Genomic DNA, 23,059 nt, shown 5'->3' with positions numbered 1-23,059 from the left:
GAATGTGAGAACATTCTCGTGTCACATAACTCTAGGGGCACCATTCACATAAGCTACCATGTTGCCTCCAGAGGGCACCATTGATTTAGACTACAGTGAGAGTGGCTGCCTTGGTGGGGGCGCATGCACTTAGACTACCATGTGAATGGCTGCCTCCTGGTGTTGTGCTAGGGAATGGTGCTGGATGACAGTGAACCTGTGAAACTTCTATCCTAGCACTGGCAAGGGTACTTCTTACATGTCTGGATGCTTATACCTGGCCTCCCGGAAGGAGGCAGCTTATGAAAATAGTACAGTCATGTGCCACATCATGACGTTTAAGTCAATAGATTGCATATGTGACAGTGATCCTATTATAGTATTGTATTTTCATGGTACCTTTTCTCTATGTTTAGATACATGAATACTTCCCACCGTGTTATTATTGCCTGCAGTATTCCACACAGTCTCATGCTGTGCAGGTTTGTACTGTAGGAGCAATGGGCTGTACCATAGAGCTTGGGTGTGCAGTACCTGTACTGTCTAGGTTTGTGTGAGCACACTCTGTGGGGTTTGCACAATGGCAAAATTGCTTAATGACATATTTCTCAGAACGTATCCCTGTCACTAAGCGGTGCCTGACTATATGTTGTTTTTATAAGAACCTAAAGAACTTGAGTGAAAAAGAGTGGGAAGGACATTAGCTGAGGCCCTGAGGTCCCACCCAGCTACCGAGGAGGGCCCACTGCTGCCTGACCTTACAGGAACTCCTCGTGAAGAGGGAAGGAGCCTCTTCACGGTGAGAGATACGTATCGGTGAGAGATACGTGGTGGCCAAATCAAATTAGGGAAGTTTCTCACATGCCTATAGATTTTGTGGTTCAACAAATGTCTGCGTGACTAGCCAGAGAGGGGGCAGAACTGGGGTACGGAGTATTGGGCCGGTAGAACACGGGTGTGGAGAGCCACAGGCCCTGGCGGCCTCTGCCATTTGTCAAGCCACTTTCCCTTGGGCTGCAGCTTCTCCAACCAGCCCTTACAGGCTCCTTACAGGCCTTGGCTACATCTCCAGCATGCCTCCACCAGGCAGCCCTCCTGGCCTACCCCTCGCTCCATCCCAGCCAGGAGAAGCCATCTGAACACACCTCTAGGGAGGCAAAAATCCTCCCAGGGGATCCCCATCCACCCATCCTAGGTTTCCAGGAAGGAACTGGGAATGGCCAGCCAGGCCCTGCCCCAACCACAAGGAGGAGTTCTGGAGCCACCTCCAGCCTGGCTCTGGGAGGTTTTGTGATGCAGAATTGGGGATGGGGCTCGATGGCCGACAGCCAGGAGAGCAGAGTCAGGCACACGGGACTCCTGCATCTGTATTTTTGGAGCTGCTGGACGTGGTCTCACGGTGGGGATGGATTAGGGGAGTGGGATGGGAGTGGGGCGATGCCACCAGCATATTTTGTTTGATGCTTACAATTACAGACTGATTTTTATTTATTTATTATATTTAGTCTAAACTGTACAGTTTTCCAAGGCGGGCAGATCACCTGAATCAGGAGTTCGAGACCAGCCTGGCCAACATGGTGAAACCTCATCTCTATTAAAAAATACAAAAATTAGCTGGGCGTGGTGGCAGCCACCTGTAATCCCAGCTACTCAGGAAGCTGAGGCAGGAGAATCGCTTGAATCCAGAAGGCGGAGGTTGCAATGAGCCGAGATTGTGCCACTGCATGCCAGCCTGGGCAATAGAGCGAGACTTTGTCTTAAAAAATAATAGTAATAATAAAATAAAATGTACAGTTTCTGGAGACAGAGAAAGCAGGGTGTGGTGGGACTTGGGGCACCCCCTCTCCCCATTGCTTGCTTGGGCCCCTCTGCCTGCCTAGGGTCCACTCACACCCAGGTGCTTGAACCCCATGCTCTCAAATTTCCTCTCAATTCATCACTACCGGGACTCTTCCCACCCCCTCTCTCAGCTCACCCCCAACTTATGAGCAAGTTCTGGTGAGTCTCAGATCCAGACAGGCACTGAGCCTGGGTGCCTGTCACCACCTGCATCCCAGCGCATGTGGCCCCAGCCTCTGCTTCCCTCCCCTGGACACCTGCCAGAACTTCCTATCTAAGCTCCTGACCCACTCCTGCCCTCCTCAGCCCACGGAGCCCCACAGAAGAGCTCAGGAGTTTTCCCACCTCGGGGCCTTTGCAGTTCTCCTGTCCATCTGCCAACCGCCTCCCCTGCTCATCCTTTTGTGCCCAGACCAGATCTGTGCAAGAAAGCCAGCCCCTGCTGTTCCTGAGTTCTCAGCCAGAGGATCCCCTCCCCAGAGTGGCCTTTCCTGACCCACCCCATTTCTGTTATCCCATCCATCTGAGCTCTCCCGGCCACCTTGGTTGGCTCCCTGTCCTTTGGCTGGTTCTCCAGGAGAGCGGGGGCCTTGTCTCCCTTGTTCACCCACACACCCCCTCCAGGCCACCCCATATGTCAAGCACAGTATCCTGCACACACCAGAGTCTTGGGAAGTACCTGTGGTCTCACTGGAAGAATCAGCCTCCCTGCCCTTCAGGTTTCCTGCATGGGTCCAGCCCTCTGGAGAGTGGGGAGCTAAGGTTCCAGGGATCACCCTTGGCCATTGGATGACTGGAGCCAGGGGATCCTTCCTCCCCTTTTCATCCCAGGACTGGCAGTCCTGACACACATTTCATGAGGCCAAATGGAGTCCCCAGGCCCCCAGGGCAGCAGGCAGCTTATCCAGCTTCCCTGTGGGGCTCTCCCTCCTTCCCATCCCTCCTTCCCCATCCCGCACTTCTCCCTGGGATAGCTTCCTGAACAATAACCTTTTCCTCAGGCTTTGATTTTAGGGAACCCAGGTTAAGACACACTGTTAGTTGGGGGAAAACGTTCTCAATAGCAACCCAAAGTAGAGAAAGGCACAGGCCAGCCGGGGTTCATATCTGCTTCCTATTAGGCCACATTGCTCGGAGTTACTCATTTAGCAAATGTTGATATGTTCACTCATAGCAGAGCACTCCAGCAGGAGTTAGGGGAGGTGCAGGCACCACTCATACCCCAGGAGGCCCGGAAGGGGCACTCCAGGTGGGTGCCAGCAGGACTTGGGCTGAGGAGGGGACATCGATGCACATTGCAGTTCTATCACTTACCAGCCTCCTGGACTTGGGAGGTTCACCCAGTGGCCTGGGCTTCTCCCGGCACCATGGGATGGTAGGGAAGGACAGCGTGATAATAGCCTGTACTTCCCAGAGTTGCTGGGAGAGGAGCTTCGCAAAGCATGTATGTGGTGTTAGCAGGGTGGTGGTGCCAGGGACGGTAGCAGCAGTAGCCGCAGCAGCAGGTGTGGGGCCTCATTAATCTCTGAGTCTGACATCGTTTGTACCAATGTAGAAATAAATAGCCCTCCCCTCCACAGAGTCACTGGACAGGTTGACACTGGAAGCTGGCACTGAGTAGGTGCCTCATAAATGTTAGTTCCTTTTTTGTTCCTTAGAATAATGAGTTGAGCCATCCGTTATTCCCTCCAGGTCACTCAGCATCAGTTACATCAGCCACCAGGCCACCCATTCGTCCCCACAACCCCTCTCTTGAACATTTCGGAACATGGTCTTCAGCTGACAGTTAACATATTCCGTTTAACATGCTGCTGTTTTAACTTATTTTCTTCTCCCTCCAAATATTTTTACATTGGTGATGGCACCACGTTCCTTGGTGTTTTCCAGTCTCAGCCATGCATTCTTACTGCGGAAGCCTGGCCAAGTCCTGGCTTCTCCAAGGTCAGGAGACGAGGGGGCCTCGTCCAATCAGCCTCAGAGCCAGGCGAGCCCAAGCCATGGGTGGAGGTGGCCGAGAGGATGCTGTTCTGAATTTATGCCTTTATCCCTGACCCCAGTAGGCCCCCGGGATCCTTCCTAGCATTGGCTGCTTTGAGTTTGTTGATGATGTTGGTTAATGCCTGTCTCCGCTACCGGGCCACACTCTCTGAGAGGCAGAGACTCTTGCTTTTGTCACTGCTGTGTCCCCAGTATGTGGCACAGTGTCTGGCACATGGTAGACCATCAATAAATATTTATGGGAGGAAGAATGGGATATGGAAATTTGGGAGAGGATGAAGGGCAATGGTTGGGGAAGGTGAGGGAGAAGTAGGGATATTTGAGCTGGGTCTTGATGAATGAGTAGGAGTTTGCCAGGTGGCCAGGTGGGAAAGGCACCAGCATGTGCAAAGACCTGAAGGCATGAAGAATGTGGTGCTTCCTGGCAATAAGCAAGAGGGCAGGGTGCCCGGAGTGTCCGGTGAGATGGGGAGAGCTGGCTGGGGCTGGAAAGGTGCTCTCCGCTCATCACGCAGGAGCCCAGTGGGAAGCAGCAAACTGGGACGTGTCCTGAAGACAACAGGGTAAGGCCATGATGTAAGATTCTCAATGGAGAAGGGAAAGTTCTGACTGCACTGCAGAGACCACCCCTTGGCAGTGCCTGGGCATTCCCCAGCTGTTCCCACACTCTTCACTTCTGCAATTGTCCCTGGGAGAAAAATCAGAGTCCTCCTTCTCCCACGGGGTACTGCCCAGGGCAAGATCACACACTGATCCCCTAAAAGCCCCAGCATCCCCAGAATCACAAAGGAAGATTCTTAGGGAGAGGCTGGTTTTAAGAAGTGAAACTCTGCTATGATTATAAGCTAGTGAAAGGGGAACAGAGCTGAAACCATTTGGAGGACATTTGGGGCATTTTCCTAAATTAAAAGTACTCAGAACACAGGGCTGGCTTAACTTCTCCAGCACCAAACACAAGTTCCTGACTCTCTCAGCAATGAAAATAAACAGAATCTTCAATCAAGACAGTCATCTGTGCCTATGAGAATCCACATGCCAGCACTTCAGAGCCTCTCCTGAGAGGAAGCTGCTCCTCCCCTGCTCCTGAGACCCTCCCTTCTCTTCTGGGAGCTAGCCTGGGGCCCAGTATCCAGCTCCTCCTTCCAGAAATAGGCATGCAGATCTATGCACCTCTGAGTATATATCATCCATTTACTTTTTCCACATAGTAACGGAGCATCCCGTATCACTTCACACAGTTTCACCACCTTCTTTTTTTTTTTTTTTTGGATGTACATAATTTAATCAATACATTATTTAATTTGATTAAAGGTTAAGTTGTTCCCAGTTATGTTTACTACCTTTTTATGCACGTGTACAAATTTATCTGAAGAGTAAATTTCTAGGAATAGATTGCTGGGTCATTTAAAATGTTGATATATCTCAAATTATTCTTCCAAAGAGATTGTCAAAACCAAAATCTACTTCTAGCAACAGCTCGAAGGTCTGCCCACTTTCCTCACCATCCCCATCAGGTGTATGCCTTCAGCTGCAACCCCTCCCTTGAGATGCTGGTAAACCAGCCAAGAGCACCTCCCATGGGGAGGCCTCAGGGGCCCTGCACTGGCCTCACCCACACACCTGGAACACGTGGTGTGAGAAGGCTTATTTCACCTGTCACTTTATATTAAACTTCCTTTTCATTTGTTTTTTAAAATAGGTAACAAATAGTACAACTATGAGAAGGCACAAGCCAGTCTCCCTGTTTCCCTGCCTTCCAGCCACTCACCTTCATCCCCAGAAAAAGCCACTGTTCTCTTTCTCTGTCCAGAGATACTTTGTACATATTCAAACAAATCTGGGCATAAAGTACACCCTCATTTTTTAATACCTGCAAAGCATCCCATTTTATGGATATGTAGCTGGGCCCTCTCCTTCTGCCATTTGTCTTTTCACTTTCTTTTCTTTGCCTTGCAACTATTTTTAACTTTCATGTAGTTACATTTTCTTTTGTGGTCTCTTGTTTTTGAGTCATACTTAGAAAGGCCTTCTCCAAAATTTTATACAAAATTTCTCACATGGTTGAGCCTGGCACTTTTATAGTTTCATTTTTCAACTTTAAATCTTTTTTTTTTTTTTTTTTTTGAGGCGGAGTCTCACTGTGTCACCCAGGATGGAGTGCAGTGGCATCGTCTTGGCTCACTGCAACCTCCACCTCCTGAGTTCAAGGAATTCTCCTGCCTCAGCCTCCCGAGTAGCTAGGACTACAGGTGCCCACCACCACGCCCAGCTAATTTTTGTATTTTTAGTAGAGACGGGGTTTTTTCACCATGTTAGCCAGGCTGGTCTCGAACTCCTGGCCTCAGGCGATCCGCCCGCCTCAGCCTCGCAAAGTGCTGGGATTACAGGTGTGAACCACGGCGCCTGGCCTTAATCTTTGATCTATTGTGTATTTTTATTTGGTTGTAAGGTGTGACATAAGGATTCAGCTTGATTTTTCCTCATGTGGCTCTCCCATTGTCCCTATCCCATTTATTAGAGAATCCCACCTGTCCTCACCCCTTTGAAAGAGCTCCTTAAACATTCCAAACTCCCATATGTGTGTGAGTCTTTCTCTGGTCATGCCACCCAGTGCTGTTTTAATTACTGAGTAGCTCTACTCAGGTTTTTGTTTTTGTTTTTGTTTTGTTTTGTTTTGTTTTGAGATAGAGTCTTGCTTTGTCACCCAGTTTGGAGTTCAGATCACAGCTTATTTCAGCTTCTTGCTCTGCTGAGGTCAAGTTACCCTCCTACCTCAGCCTCCTGCATAGCTGGGATTACAGGTGTGTGCCACCACACGTGGCTAATTTTTTAATTATTATTGTCTACAGAGGTGGGGTCTTGCTATGTTGCCCAGACTGGTCTGGAACTCCTAGCCTCAAACAGTCTTCCAACTTTGGCCTCCCAAAGTATTAGGATTACAGGTGTGAGCCACCATGCCCAGCCTCTATACTCTCTTTTAATAATTGGTTGGGCTGGTCGGACTTCACTATGTTTTCTTTCAAAAGTGCACTTGCTATTTTTGCTTATGAACCTTAAGAATCAACTTGTCTGGTTTAAAAAGAAATGCTATTCATATTGTGTTAAATTAATAGACCAAATTAGAGAGAATTGGCATCTCTATTATGCTGCTGGCATCTCTATTTTCCTACTTATATACATAGAATGCATTTCTGTTTCTCCTAATTTACAAATAGATTGTTCTTTTTATATATTAATTTTGCACTCAGTTGATTTACTGGATTCTTTTATTGATTATGATGGGTTTTCAGCTCATTGACTTAGAACTTCCACACATACAAACAAGTACCCTGAAAAATAATTTAACAGCAGGAGTAATAACAGCTCACCCTCCTCTCCAGCTTTCATAGTTTTCCATTCTTTCTCTTGTCTGGTTGGTGAACCCTTCCAGGGAAATGCTCTATACCAGGGGCTTCATTAGACGTGCCTGTATCGTTCCTGGCTTTGATGGGAATGGTGCCATTGTCTCTCCACTGAATGCAGTGTTGGCTTTGAGGATATCCAGGTGAAGAAGCCATCTGTTCTCATTTAACAAAGAATATTTATCAAAATGGATGTTCAGTTTTGTCAAGTCTCTTTTCAGATTTCCCCTTAGACTGGTGAGCTGCAGGCCGCCAGTGTGCACCAGCAAGCCAGCGAGGCCTGCCCATGCCTGGCAGCTTGGGGAGGAGGTGGTGCAGCTACGCGGGCGGCCTGTGGCTCTCACGCCATCTGTACCATCCTGCTTCCAGCTGCATGAAACAGGAAAGCCCATGTAACCTTCCAAAATCAAAGGAGCTATGTTATTCTTACAGACCAAGAAACCCAGAGGGAGGTGGCCCCCCAGGCTGGTGATTCGGGGCCCCAGCACTGTCAATGAGGACATGGCCTCCCCCTGCCCCTTCACCCGCCTTGGACTATTGGCTCTGCTCACTGGCCGGAGTGGCTGCAAGATGACCACCAAGCGACCAACAGGCAGGACACGCCGCTTCCATGGAGAGGGGTCTCTTGGTGGAGTCCTTCTTAGACAGGAGGGAGCCTTTCTCAGATGTCCCTTCAAGAAGCTCCCCTTGGGTCTCGGTGGCTGCATCTCTAGTCTTAGGGCAGCCTGTAAAATAGAACTGCTTTTCATTTCTTTCCAGATCTTCTTTAATGAGTGATAGGTATGCACCTCTTTCAATGGCTGCCTGTCATTCCATCACCTTTGTGTATCCTGGTGTCCCATTCCCCTGCTTTGGTCATGATGTTGCTTCTGGTATTGGATTGGCTTTTGTCATTGCCTGCTTGTTTGGGCATTTTGGGTTCTGAAATGTCGAGTATGGACTCTGTGGCTGCTGCCCTTCTTAGGCCAGCTAGAATTGTACTTTTGGCTCTAGCGCATCAAGAGGTGCTATTGTGTGCAGAGTGGGTATGAGAACTCCACAAAGGATAGGGCAGGGGGCCGGGCAGAGGGAGGCTGCAGCGGGGCCACTGCTTGGGGATGCAGAGGGCTCTAAATCCTTGTGCTGGGACTGGTGGGGGTGTTGGGGTGGCTTCCTCTACATGTGGGCCACTTCACTTGCTCCTGGCTTGGGCAAGGGGCCAGAAGGGCCATCATGTGGAGCACCTGGAGGCTCTGAGGACCAACAGGTGCCTAGTATTTTTGTTCAGGGGCCTTCATTGTTCGCCAGCACACCCCAAGGAGGAGAGGGACTCATCAGGTTTCTAGATGCCCTGGTACAGCTATGCAGTGTGGCTGCCGTGGTCCCTGCAGGGGTGCGAGAGTAGGTAATGGGAGACTCTTCTGGGCCGTGTCCTGCTCGGGCCAGCTTTCTCCTTTCACCACAGGATCCCATCTTCCTTCTCAGAAAACAGAGCATGTGGGCTCGTGATGACAGGCCAAGGTAGATGTTACCCGCAGGGAGCCTTACGCAAGTTGGGGACCAGCCCGAGGCACTGCATCCTCTTTCTCTGGAGTACACACACAGCAACTCTAAGGGAAAGACAGAGGCAGAGCCCTAGAGGAACCATGGACACCTGAAGTTTCTGCTGCTCTCAGTCTGTCGCCTCCCCTCCTGATATTCTGCCCTTTATCTCTTCAGCCCTGCTGGGAGGACCCTGGAATGGCCACCTTCTCCTACCCCATGACAGACAGCGACAGAGTCAGGGCCCAGGGCCCACTGCAGTGCTGCCCTGGGGGATGGAGCAGAGTGAGAGGGGTCCATTTATTGAGCCCCTGGGCCTTGCAGTTGCTGCGAGTGGCAGGAGCTGCACCTGGGACTGAGGTATTGTGGCCAAGGGGGACCTGGAAGACAGGGCAGGTGGATGGTGAGACCACAGGTTTCCTTGGGTTTGTTCCTGTGTCCCCGATAGTGCCCTGCCTCTTCTTTCCAGAGCTGTTTTCCTGGAGGGGCTCCTTCCTCCCCAGCCTGCTCAGCTTGTACTGCAGCACACTGCGAGGCCTCAGACAGCCGACCCCTTACACAGCATCCGCTGACCACCAGCACTTCCTCTTCAACATCCTGTTCCCTCCTTCCCCTCTGCCTTCTGCGTCTCCTTTTCTCTCTGCATTTATGGCAATAAAAACACTTTCTGGAAACATAGAAGTGAGTCGTCAGCCTCCTCCTATCCCTGGCTGAGCGCTGCTGAGGAGGAGGCAGGAAGCAGAAAGCCCAGCTGCCCTGGAGAACCCCACCTACTCTTCACCCATGCCAAGGAGACAGAGCTGTGGCCCAAGGCCTACCCTGGGGAGACAAGGTCAGGGTCCTGCTCTCCTTCAGGAGTGGGCTTTGCTTTTGCAGCTGAGCAAGCACATCTTGCCGTTTTGATAATTTTTCCATGGGAGACCCTAGCCCTGTATGTGCAGGCAGTGGATTGTCCAGGTCCCATGATCACCACCTAAGGGCAGGTGGGAGGTGTCAACCCCCTAGGAGGTCAGCAGCATGCAGTTTCTGCTGACCAGCCATGGGCAGTTGGGAGAGTCAGGGTCCAGGGCCCACTGCAGTGCTGCCCTGGGGGATGGAGCAGTGGGCCCTGGGCCCCCTGCACAGAGCCCCAAGGAATCCGGTATACCCATTTCACTCTGAGCTAGGACCTGAGAAAGCCGAGTGTGAGTAGCTCACGGCCCAGTGGCAGTTAGGGCACCTTGGTTCCTACCCCCCAATCTCCAGAGGTGTACTACACAGCACCTCCACAGCCAGGTTTGTGAACTCCTTAGGGCAAGATGCGGCCCCCCTCCATTACTGCACTGAACTAGGAGGGGGATTCCATAAAGTAGCAACCGGCACACGGCAGTACAGACTTCCTTACCTAGTGTTACCGGCTGTCTTCCTGCAGATATTCTGGCAGGCACCAGGCGATTGTTCAGCAGGCACCTGGGGACAAGGATCTTAGGTAAGATCCTAGAGAAGGAGGTCAGGTCCCAGCAGCTAAGGTGAAGAGAGCGGCCAGAACAGGTAGCCCTGGAGGCAGCAGCTCTGGGCTGGGAATTCTTGCTCTTCCAGTTCTTACCTATGTGACTATGAGCAACAAAGTCCATCTCTCTGAGCCTCAGTTTCTTTATCTGTAAAATGAGAATCATGACACCTATCTCACAAGCTATGGAGAGGATAAAATGCCATAGTCTATGTGATTGCGTGTATGTGGCACATGACTGGCGCATAGTAGGCTGCTGTTGTTATTTAATGTTATTACCGTCCCCGTCTTTATTGGTACAGGAAGAGATGTGAGGATTGTATATCCTCATACCACCAGAGCCCCACTGTACAGGCCTCTGAAGACAACCGACCATAAGGGGGATGGTTGTGCTTCAGGCTATGTTTTGACAAAATGGGGATGCATACATCACCTTTGCTACATCATAGATTACCCCCCAAGCCTAGTGGCTTAAAACACAAACATTTATTATCCCACAGCTCTGTGGGTCGGGAATTCGGGTTTGGCTTGGCTGCATCCTGTAGCATGGGGGCTCTCACAGGCTCATCACAGAATTGGCTGCAACTGTGGCCTCATCTGAAGGCTTGACTGATGGGAGATCCACTTCAAGCTGAATCACATGGCTATTTGTAAGGGACAGTCCCTTGAGGGCTGCTGGACAGACCACCACAGTCCCTTGCTGGCTGTTCCTGGAGGCTTCTCTCAGTTTCTCACCACGTGGGCCTCTGCCTCGGGCAGCTCCCAGCAGGGCAGCCTGCCTCATCACAGCCAGCAAGCCAGAGAACAAGCGAGGGAATGTGAGAGGGAAGCCACTGTCTCTTTGTGACCTAATCTCAGAAGTGACATCCTGTCAATTTTTGCCACATTCTATTCATTAAAAGCAAGTTATTAGGTCCTGCCCACCTTCACGAGGAGTAATTACACAAGAGTCTGACTACCAGAGGGAAGGTTCACTGGGGGCCATTGCAGAGGCTGCCCACCAAGGGATGGAGCCTGGAGCACCCACTCTGCAGCCAGACTGCCTGGGGCATTCAGATCCTCAGCTATTAAGAGTGGGCTGTGAGTGGCCAGTGCTTTAGGCACCAGTTGGCAACTAATTTCCCTTGGGTGACCAGGGGCAGTTGGGAAGATACATCTTATTAGTCATGTGACCTTCGACTAATTATTCAACCTTCTGTAGCCTCTGTGTTCTCATCTGTAAATCGGGTATCATCATTGTAACACCATATCAGGTGGTTGTGAGGACATCGAGATAAAACACGAAAGCTTTTAGGATGGTGCCCAGCATATGGTGAGCACTCAATCAAAGCTGGATATTTTAATTAAGAGAGATTGCCTGTTACCTCCCAGAGCCCTCCACATCCCCCACTGTGACTGCTGCCATTCACTGAACCCTGACCCTTTTCCAGGCACTAGACTAGTCTCTGGGGACACCAGAAAGAACAGTCATACATTCCTTCATAAGTCGTACATTCTTTCGCAGAGACAGGCAGTAAACATGTATGCAGACAAACAAGCTGCTTTCCAATCAGGATAAGTTCTATAGAGAAAGTCGTGTAAGACTAATTGGGTGGGAGGGGGCATCTCCTTGACGAAGGCTCTCACCCAGGGAAGGATTCTGTAATGTACATTTGAGCTGAGGCTTTAAATGAGAGAGAGTCAGCCATGCAAGGAGGTAGGAGGGCATTTGGAGCACCTGAGAGAATGCAAAGTTTCTGGTGGGAAGAGGGTGAGCTTGAGGGAGAGAGGGTGCTAGAGTGGCTGACAGCAGGACATGGGCCGGGGGAGGAGAGGTGGTCCGAGGGACCTGGAGGCCCACGGTCACATCAGAGTTGGGTTTTATTCCAAGAACAGTAGGCCCTCTGAAGGGTTTCCAGCAGTTGTGCTTTGCCCTTAAGAGGCTGCTTTTCTTTGCTGGAGAGGTGGACAGATGGGTGGATGGATAGATGGGTGGATGGATGGATGGATAGATGGATGGATAGATAGATGGGTAGACAAATGAGCAGATGGATAGATGGGCAGATGAACAAGTGGACAGATGGATGGAGAAATGGGGGAGATGGGCAGATGAACAGGTGGCATCGGCACAGGCGTAGCCCCTTGCTCTGTACTTGCTGAGCAAAGTTTGGTGCTCATTGCCTCCCTCTGCCCTCCAGGGCTGCCTGAGGTGTGAGCTCCTGACACCACATCCTGGGAGGGGCGACTGCTGCTGGAGGAAAGGAGACCAGGCTAGGTGAAGGAGCTGCTTCCTGCTCCCTTTGTCCCAGAGGCAAGGGAGACACCATAAAGGCGGCAGCTGACTGGCGCACAGAATCCACAACAGCTGAGTTCAAATCCTGGCTGTGCCATTTCCCAGCGTGGTGACCCTGGGCCACTGAAAGCTCATGGAGCGTCAGCTTCTCTGTCTGTGACACAGACCATGTGCCTACCTTAGAGGATACGGGGGTGCTTACCAAGTACCACATGCAGGTGCCGTGCCCAGCCTCTGGCTTCTTGGTCTCATTCCATCTTCACCACAGTCCCGGGAGGTGGGTTTAGTTATTGGCCTTGTTTTGCTGATGAGAAAATGGAAACAGAAAGATTAAGTAACTATCTCAAGACCATGTGGCAACTAAGCACTTATATCAGGCTTCTCCCATGCATTCATTAATCTCCACTACCTGGTGGGTGGGTCCACCTGGAGAGAACCCTGAGGCATAAAGCTAGTGGCACTGAGCTGGGGTTCCCACATGCCAGATAAATAGGATGGACACTCACCCCACCTCAGGGAGTCAAGAACACAGCAGGACAAGTGCACGGGGTGGCAGGCACAGATGCAGATGCAGAACAACCACGCCGACCTCCCACTGGCGGGGATCCCAGCAAGTCCTTCTTGCCCCGCCCCAGACAGTCCCAGCCTTCGGGCACTGATAAATGCAGAAGTTCCCCAGGAGAGACAAAAGGCCTCAGCCTGATACCCACAGGCAGCCGAGTGGCCGCAGCCCCGCAGTGGAGGAGTGCCTCGTGCACCTGGTGGTTTTCTGCACCCCAACAGGTGTGTCTGGCCACTGCTCCTCTCACTGCAGCCTCCGCTGCTCCACACCATGCCCTTCTGGCCCATCAGGTGTCTGAAGAGGAGCAGGCGTCTGCCCAGGGGTAAGTGGATAGCTGGAGTCACTGGAAGGCTGCGAGAACCAGGCTGGGAGACTGGGGAGGGCGATTAACCCTTGAAAGGGAAGTGGTGTTTGGTGGCCGCAACCAGATAAAGAAAAATGAAAGACATGAATGAAGACTGGGAGGACAGCAGGGAGGTTCAGCCTGGTACATCTGGCAGGGTGAGGCCGCCGCTAGGGATCCTGTGCAGGAACCTCCAGCTGGCTCATTGCCCAGGGCTAACACCACACACACAGGCAGGTCTCAGGATGCCTGAGAGTGTGGTTGGCAAAATAATGGCCCATCAAAGGCAACATACACCGCCAGCCCCAGTCCACACTGTTCCTCACTGTAGCCACCAGCCACATGTGGCTGCTAAGCACATGAAACGTGGCTAGTCCAAATTGAGATGTGCTGTTAGTGCTAAATATACACTAGATTTTTAAGACTTTGTACAAATATGTGTATAATATCTGAATAATTTTAATTGACATGTTGAAATTAATGCTACTATTGTAGATATATTGGAATAAACAAAATATTAGGTTGGTGCAAAAGTAATTGCTGTTTTTGCCATTGAAAGTAATTTATTTTTGGCTGAGTGCAGTGGCCTGTAATCCCAGCACTTTGGGAGTTGAGGTGGGCGGATCACCTGAGGTCAGGAGTTTGAGACCATCCTGGTCAACATGATGAAACCCCATCTCTACTAAAAATACAAAATTTAGCTGGGTGTGGTGGTAGGTACCCATACTCCCAGCTACTCGGGAGGCTGAGGCAGGAGAATCACTTGAACCTGGGAAGCAGAGGTTGCAGTGAGCCAAGATTGTGCCACTACACTCCAGTTGGGGCAAAAAGAGTGAAACTCCATCTCAAAAAAAAAAGAAAGTAATTTATTTTGTATATACTTTAAACATAAATACAGCTGTTCCTTTTTACTTTTTGAGTGTAGCTGCTAAAACATTTGAAGTTTCACATGTAGCTCACATTATATCTCTGTTGGATCACACTGCTCTAGACGGCTGCATCTAGACACTTGGCCTTCACCCCGACACCCAGCTGCTAGGGCCCTCCGAGGGCTTCTGTGCTCTAGGCAGCCAGGAGAGTGACAGTGGGCCCTGTGACAAATCATACATTGCTGCTGCCACTTTTAAAAAATATTTTTTTAAAAAAAGTTTTAAAACATATTTTTCAATAAACCTTGGTAAAGAAGGGTTAAGTCAGATATATAATTTGATCAATTGACAACTTTTTCACCTGAACATAATGGAATAAGTCCCAGCAGCTTACAAAATGCTTTCACACATATCAGTTACTCTTTTTTCTTTTTCTTATGAAAATGTTTATATGGAAAAGTTGAAAGCCAGTTCTTGTCCTGGGACCCCTGCATTTTCGAGCCTCCCCCTCTCCCCGGGTCTCAAAAGGAAATCCTTAAGTTCAGGAGCTCAGAGGGGAGAAAGCCTGGCTGGAATCAAAAAGGGCTGGTCACCTGGGGCTGGTGCCCTTGAACAAGCCACAGGCAGAAGCAGTGAGAAAAGTGGGGTTCGGATAGGAGCCAGACTTCCCGGGGTCATAGTTCCCTGGTACATACACACACAGCTCATAGTTAGAGCTTGGGCTGTTTCTAAACATTTCTGGGCTGAGTTACCTCTCTTTAAAATGGGAATAGTGATACTGCTTCCCTCAAGATCCCACAAGTGTTCACACTACTCACGCTCATCAGTCTGTGAGTGTCATGCCCGCCTTACGCGAGGGTTTCACGTGTGCCAGTCTCCTTTGTTGTGCCGCTGCCGCCCTCACTAACCTCCTATTCATCTCAGGCTCAGTGCGTGTCCTCTCCATGCCAGGCTCTGCTGGCTGTGCTGGAGTTGCCTATAAAATAGACAGAGTCGGGGTGGGCCAACCAGAAACATTATGAATAAGCATGTCATGTAAACACATAAAATACATACAGAGTGTATTGATTGCAATCAGTGCTATGAAAAAATTCAGACCAAGAAGGAACATGGGGTGTGGTGGGTGATGCATGGTGAGCCTTAAATAGGGTGGTCAGGAAAGATTCCCCAAGAAGGTAATATCTGAAGAAAGACCTGAAGGGGGCCAATGCTGCAAGGACAGCTTTCTGGGCCACAGCAGGAGCAAGGGAACAGCAGGTCCAAAAACCGTGAAGCAGGAGCATGCCAGGTGTGCTTGAGAACTGGCAAAAGCAAAGGGGAGGGGAGCCAGAGATGACGTCGCAGGAGTAGGGGTGAGGGGCCTTCAGGCTCACTGCGAGGCCTTTGCCAAGAGGGGCCTGCTGGGGGATGTTGAGCAGGGGTTGGGGAGCTGGTTCAGGCCTCTACCAGGTCTCCGTGGCTGCTCAACTGAGAATAGATTGTCGGGATAAAGGAAGGAGCCTGGAGACTGTACAGCACTCTAGATGAGGAGTGGTGGTGGCCCAGACCAGGTGAGCAGTGAGAAGTGACCAGATTGCAGCTATGTTCTGAAGGAGAAGCTAATAGAATTTGCTGAGAGGAATGGATAGGAGAGGTGAGAGAGAGTGGAGCAAGAATGTGTCCGGTTTCAACTTGAGTAACCAGAAGATGGAGTTGCCCTCATCTGAGAGCAGAGGGTGTAGGCAGATGGGAGGTGGACTTCCCGCAGGTCTGGAGGTCAGGGGAGCAGTGAATCTGGATGTCTCAGCACGAGGACAGCATTTAAAGCCTGAGAACGGATGGGGCCACCAGGGAGACTGGGGTCAGTGTAAAGGTGAGGGAGAGGAAGAGTCCAGGGGGCTCCCAACGTCCTGCCTTGGGCACCTAGTTGTGGCCACCGAAGTGGGAACACAGGAGGAGCTAGTTTGATAGAAGCGGCACTTAGAATTTTTGGACATGCCACATTGTGCCTATGGGCAGTCACAGGATGATAGAATTGTAAGTCATTTAGACTCATAGGCAATAGAGATCTGGCTGTTCCGTACCAATGTTTCTTAACCGGGGCATTTGGGCTCCAAGGGACATTTGGCAATGTATGGAGACACTGTTGGCTGTCATAGCCTGGGAGGGAGGGAGTGGGCAGAGGTCAGGGATGCTGCTGCCCATCCTGCTATGCACAGGACAGGCCTCCACACCCCATGAAAAATGATCTCACCCAACATGTCAGTAGTGCTGAGGCTGAGAAATCCCCCTCTATCCTGTACTTAAATATGATAATAAAAGGGAACACTTAGAGAGTGCTTGCCAGCTGCCAGGGACTAAGCTAAGGGGCTGTCCCATTTCATTCTCCTGATGAGGTGGGTCCCTTTGGTTTCATCCCCCTACGGGTGCATGAGTCTGACAGTTGGGGAAATTAAGTCACTGTGCTCCACATTGAGGGAGCTGAGGTTTGACCCATAGACGTTGGACCCTAAGCACTGTTTAAAAGAGCCTCAGGGCCGGGCGTGGTGGTTTACACCTGTAATCCCAGCACTTTGGCAGGCCTAGGTGGGTGGATCACGAGGTCAGGAGATCCAGACCATCCTGGCTAACACGGTGAAACCCCATCTCTACTAAAAATACAAAAAATTAGCCGAGCGTGGTGGCAGGCACCTGTAGTCCCAGCTACTCGGGAGGCTGAGGCAGGAGAATGGCGTGAACCTGGGAGGCGGAGCTTGCAGTGAGCCAAGATTGCACCACTGCACTCCAGCCTGGGCTACAGTGTGAGACTCCGTCTCAAAAAAAAAAAAAAAAAAAAAAGAGGCAGCCTCAGAAGTCTGTCATGTGTAATGGGATGGGGTGGAAACACAGTGGCCACACAGACAATTAAAAAAGAGGAAAAAACAGAAACTGTGATAATAGACACTCATCTTTCATAATGAATTTATTTCTGAAATATTTGCCAGTGTAATTCTTATTCATTTAAGTAAAGCTAATACTAATGTTTCCTAAGTTACAGAGAAGAAGGTCAGCATAAACCATGGAACACTGTAGAAAGTCCCCAAGTTTGTTGTAATCTTGTAATCCTCCATTTCATCTTCCTTGCACTCCCCTTTATTGCCATAAGGAAGATTTTATATTGAGAAAACAGAATGAGTTTATGGGCAAACAAACCTGTGTTTGAATTCCAACACCTCCACTTGCCTGTTCATGAGCAAAGTTCTTAACTTCTCTGAGCCTCGGTTTTTCCACCTGTCAAATGGGGTCATCAATGCTCCTTCCTAGGGTGTCCATGAAGACTGCCTGGGACTGGGCCTATTAGCACCTTGCGGGGTGTTTTATATAGAGTAGGCCCTTAGGCATGGTAATAGGGTTTTCACTTCTGGACAAGATAAAGTAACAGGGACCTATTTACCCTCCCACCTGAAACAACCAAAAAAAAAAAAAGAAAAAAAGAAAGAAAAAAGAAAAGCACAAAATATTTGAAACAATGCTTTCAAGATACGTTAGGGAAGGACTGTGACACCCAAGAGATGGGAAACAAGGTGATTCCCTACATGTGCCCCAGCTGACTGCCTGGAGAAAGTTTGCAGGCTGTATGCAGGAAGGGGAGACCCAGGTGGAGCCCATTGGACTCTGTGAGTTGAAGAGACAGAGCTAAAAGTCCAGACAGACCAAAACATCTAGAGTCTGCAGGGTAGCTGCTGAGGAGGAAAGAGCTGTACAGAGAGAAAAATGCCTTGAGAATTGAGCCATGCACTCGTCACCATATGCACATGAGGAAAACTACCCCAGGTTGGGCAAAGAACTACCAGAAAGGATCAGAGGCAACAGCACCCATGCTAATGCCAGGCAAAGCATGGCACCTGTTCCTGCCTGCAAGACCATAAAACCTAACAGCTTGTAGGGCGTAGGACAGAATATACAGAAGGGTTTTCCCTCAGTAGTGGGAAATAATTAGCTCTGTACTGAGTACTCTGGTTCCACCTAACAAATCTTAGAGGCAACATCTGTAAGGATCAAACTCTTTCCAGGAATCTACGTTCATACCAGAAAAAGGCTGAAGAATATTTACGGAAATACAGAAACATTCATCACCCAACCATTTAAAAATCACAGTGTCTGGCAACTAATTAGAAATAACAGGAATGCAAAGAAGCAGGAAAATGTAGCCCATAATGAGGAGAAAAATAAAAAGCAATCAATTGAGACAAACCCAGAAATGACACAGATTTTAGAATTAGCAAAGACATTAAAACAGTTTTTCTAACTGTATTCTATATGATCAAAAAGTAGACACATGAAAGTTATTTTTTTAAAAAGACCTAAATTAAACTTCTAGAGATCAAACCTATTACGTATGAGATGAAAACTAATGCTGGGTGGGGTTAATGGCAGATTAGACACACTAACATGAAAAGATTTGTGAAGACATAGCAATAGCAGCTAGCTGTATTAGTTTTCTATTGCTGTTGTGACACATTGTTTACTATGTATTTATTTATTGAGACAGGATCTTGCTCTGTGGCATAGACTGGAGTGCAGTGCATGATTACAGCTCATTGCAGATTGGAACTCCTGGGCTCAGACTCCTTAGTAGCTGGAACCACAGGCTTGGTCATGCCGTGCCTGGCTAATTTTTTAAAATTATTTTTCACAGAGTTGGGGTCTTGCCATGTTGCCCAGGCTGGTCTTGAACTGGGGCTCAAGCAATCCTCCCACCTGAGCCTCCCAAAGTGCTGGGATTACAGGCGTGAGCCACTGTGCCTGGTGCCTGGCCTGTGACATGTTACCACAAACTTAGTGGCTTAAACAATGCAAATTTACCTTATGGTTCTGTAGGTCAGAAGTCTGACACAGGTTTCACTGGGCTTAAATCAAGGTGTCAGTAGGCCTGAATTCCGTTATGGAGGGTCTGAGGGCGAGTCCATTTTTCTTGAGCTTTCCAGTTTCTAGAGGTTGCCTGCATTCATCAGCTCCTGGCTCCCTTCCTCCACCTTCAAGACTAAAAATGACAGATCAGGTTCTTCTCACATTTTATCCCTTCTGCTGTAGACACATCTCTCTCTTACACTCCTCTTCTGTCTTCCCCTCCACTTTTAAATACCCTTATGATTACCTTGAGCCCACTTGGATAATCTAGGATAATCTTCCTAGTTTAAAGCAGCCAGCTGATTAGCAACTTTAATTCCATCTGCAACCTTAATTCTTCACTGTGTAACCTAACCTAATCACAGGTTCCAGGGACAGGCCTGTGGATGTCTTTGGGGGGCTGTTATTCTGCTACCACACTATACAAAAATAAAACACACAGAGAAAAAAAAATTTAACAAAAACAGAGCATCAGCGAGCTGCAGGATAACCTCAAGTTGTGTAATATACATGTAACTGGAATCTCAAGCAGGGACAGGGGATGGAAACACGTATTTGAAGTACCAATCGCCAAAATATTCCAAATATTATGAAAACTATAAGCTCACAAATCTAAGAAGTTCAGTGAGTTCCAAGTATAGGAAACCTGAATAAAATTGCACTGAGGCACGTCATAATCAAATTACCCATAACTAGTGAAACAGTAAAAAAGACACGAAACATCAAAAAATGAGGATGATGGCAAAATTCTCATGAGAAACAATGCAAGTAGAGCAACATCTTAACAGTTGTGAAAGAAAAACATTTCCAACCTTGAAGACTTTATCCAGTGAGAATATCTTTCAAAAATGAAGATGAATTAATGATTCCCACACTCAATAGCTGAAAGAATTCATCACCAATAGCTGCATACTCCAAGAAATGTTAGAGGAAGACCTCCAGGCAGCAGTAAAATAATACCATATGGGAATCTGAATCTACACAACAGAATGAAAAGCACTGTGGTAACTACATGGGTAAATATATGCTTTTCTCTTATAATTTAAATATTTTCAAAAGATGTTAAGATTTAAAGTAAAAATAACATGGGAGGCCAAAACGGGTGGATCATCTGAGGTCAGGAGTTCGAGAACAGCCTGGCCAACGTGGTGAAACCCCGTCTGTACTAAAAATACAAAAATTAACCTGGCGTGGTGTGCGTGCCTGTAATCCCAGCTACTCAAGAGGCTGAGACAGGAGAATTGCTTGAACCCAGGAGGCAGAGGAGGTTGCGGTGAGCCGAGATTGCACCACTCCACTCCAGCCTGGGTGACAGAGCAAGACCCTGTCTCAAAATAATAATAATAATAATAATAATAATAATAAAATAATAAAATAAAAATAGCAACGATATATTATGAGATGTATAACAAAGTATACCAGTAAAAGGTAAGACAATCATTGCAAAAAAGGTCAGGAAAGAAGACATGGAAGTATAATCTTGTAAGATCTTTATATTATACATGAAGGGGTATAATATCACTTAATGTAGACTGTGATGAGTTAAAGATGTATACCATAAACCCTAAAGCAATTCCTACAGCATGAAGAGAGTGAGATTTTTACTAATAAGCCAACAAAGCAGATAGAATGAAATCATTAAAAACAAAAAATAAAAACTCCATCCAAAACAAGACAAGAAAAGAGAAAAAGGACAGATAGAAAACAGAAGCCAGACTTAAATCTAAGCATCCCAATAATCACATTATAAATAAAGCTTATCAGATTGGATAAAAAGCAGGACCCAACTATATGCCTGATAAAAAATGCACTTAAAATGTAAAGACACAAATAAGTTAAAAGGATGGAAAAAGATAACATCATACTGACACTAATCAAAAGAAAACTGGATGGCTATATTTATATCAAGGATTTCAGACCAGAGTATAAAATATGACTAGGGATAAATAAGGTCATTTCATAATGATAAAGAGGTCAGTTCTTCAAGAGGACATAACAGTCCTAAATATTTATGCTCCATAACAGCTTCAAACTACCTGAAGCAAAAACTGATAGACAAATCTAAAATTATAATTGGAGATTTGAATAGCCTTCTCTCAATAACTGATAGAAGAAGTAGACAGAAAAATCAGTATGGATATTGAAGATTTGAACAAAACTTTCAACTAGACCAAATTGACATTTATAGGACACTCCACCCAACCACAGCAGAATAATTTTTCTCAGTGCACTTAGCAAGTTCACTGAGCAAGATATACCATATTCTGGTACAATCCCCCCAAATTTGGAAACTAACACACTTCTAAATAACCCATAAATTAAAGAAGAAATCCAAAGGGAAACTAGAAGGTATTTTGAACTGAATTAAAATGAAAACACAACATATTGAAATCTGGGGGCTGCCTCTAAAGTAGTAGTTCAGGGGACAATTATAGCACTGAACTCTGTAAGAAACTAGAAAAAGACCAAATTAAACCCAAGGTAAGCAGAAGAAAAAAAAAAAAAGATCAGAGTGGAAATCAATGAACTATGACCCAAGTCGGCAACCTACAACCTGCAGGCTGGCTGTTTGTTTTTGTAAATGAAGTTTACACAGATACAGTCATGACCTTTTGTTAACATATTGTCTTTGGCTGCATTTGCACTATAGTGGCAGAGTAAAGTAGTTGTGACAGAGACTATATGGCCTAAAAACCTAAAATGTTTGCCATCTAGTCCTTTAAAAACAAGTTTGCTAATCACAAAAACAAAAAAGTCAATGAAGCAAAAGGCTGATTTGTTGAGATCAATAAAATTGGTAATCCTCCAGCAAGGATGATTGAAGGAGAAAAGGAAAAAGACAGAAATTACCAATATCAGGGTGAGAGAGGTAATATCAGTACAGCTTCTTCAGATAGTAAAAGGATAATAAAGGAACATTATGGACAACTTTATGCCAATTCATTCAATAACTTAGATGAAACTGACAAATTCTTTGAAAGACACAAACTAGTAAAGTTTACTCAAGAAGAAATAGATGTATATATTAAAGAAATTGTATTTGTTATTACAAACATTTCCACAAAGTAAACTCCAGGCCTAGATGGCTGCATTGGTGAATTATATCAAATATTTAAGGAAGGAATAATAGCAATTATCTACAAACTTCTAGGTTTGAAAACAAGGGAATATTTAATAGCTTATTCTGTGAGGCCACCAAAACCAGACCAAGACACTGTAAGTAAAGGAAACTGCAGGCCAATATCCCTCATGAAGATACATAAAATATTTTAAACAAAATTTTAGCAAATCAAAACAACAATATATAAAAGGGATAGTACATCATTACCAAGCGGGATTTCTCCCAGGAATGCAAGATTGGTTTAGCATTTGAAAATGTATTAGCGTAATTCATCAATTAACACACTAAAAAGATATACTGTCATTACGATAGATGCAGAAAAGACATTTGACAAAATCTAACATCCATTCCCAATAAAAACGTGGCTCAGCAGCCAACCAATTTTCCACACAGGTGCCAAGAACATACACTGAGGAAAGGACACCCTCTTCAATAAGTGGTGCTGGAAAACTGGATATCCATATGCAGAAGACTGAGACTAGACCCCATCTCTCACATTTCTCTGTACAGAAATCAACTACAAATGTATTAAAGACTTACACATAAAACATGAAAGTATGAAACTACTGGAAGAAAACATAGAGGGAAAGACTCCAGGATGTTGGTCTAGTCAAAGACTTTATGGCTAAGGCTTCTAAAGCACAGGCAACAAAAACAAAAATAGCTAAGTGGGACTATATTAAACTAAAAATCTTCTGCATAGCAAAGGAAACAATCGGCAGAGTGAAGAGACAACCCGTTGAATAGGAGAAAAATATTTGCAAACTGTTCATCTGACAAGAAACGAATATCCAGA

General features: G+C 47.2%; 1 protein-coding gene across 13 annotated transcripts in view; it reads left to right on the top strand.

The window, feature by feature from the left end:
* The window catches only part of ARHGAP22 (Rho GTPase activating protein 22), a 209,503-nt gene that overhangs the window by 149,169 nt on the left and 37,275 nt on the right, over nt 1–23,059 (top strand). Inside the window, exon 1 of one of the 13 annotated variants that reach the window (XM_063781758.1) lies at nt 13,133–13,383. The exons of 11 other annotated variants lie outside the window; for them this stretch is intronic. In XM_063781758.1, the coding sequence (XP_063637828.1) occupies nt 13,332–13,383 (52 nt within the window). In that variant the 5' untranslated portion in view covers nt 13,133–13,331. Of the gene's footprint in view, nt 1–13,132; nt 13,384–23,059 lie in introns of those variants that run through there. One more of the 13 variants, XM_016918220.3, reaches the window with a different exon arrangement.

The sequence above is a fragment of the Pan troglodytes genome, chromosome 8 (genome assembly GCF_028858775.2).
Source record: "Pan troglodytes isolate AG18354 chromosome 8, NHGRI_mPanTro3-v2.0_pri, whole genome shotgun sequence".
NCBI classification, from domain to species: Eukaryota; Metazoa; Chordata; class Mammalia; order Primates; family Hominidae; genus Pan; species Pan troglodytes.
Note: the sequence above shows the minus strand (reverse complement) of the source record. Positions and strands in the feature narration are given on the sequence as shown.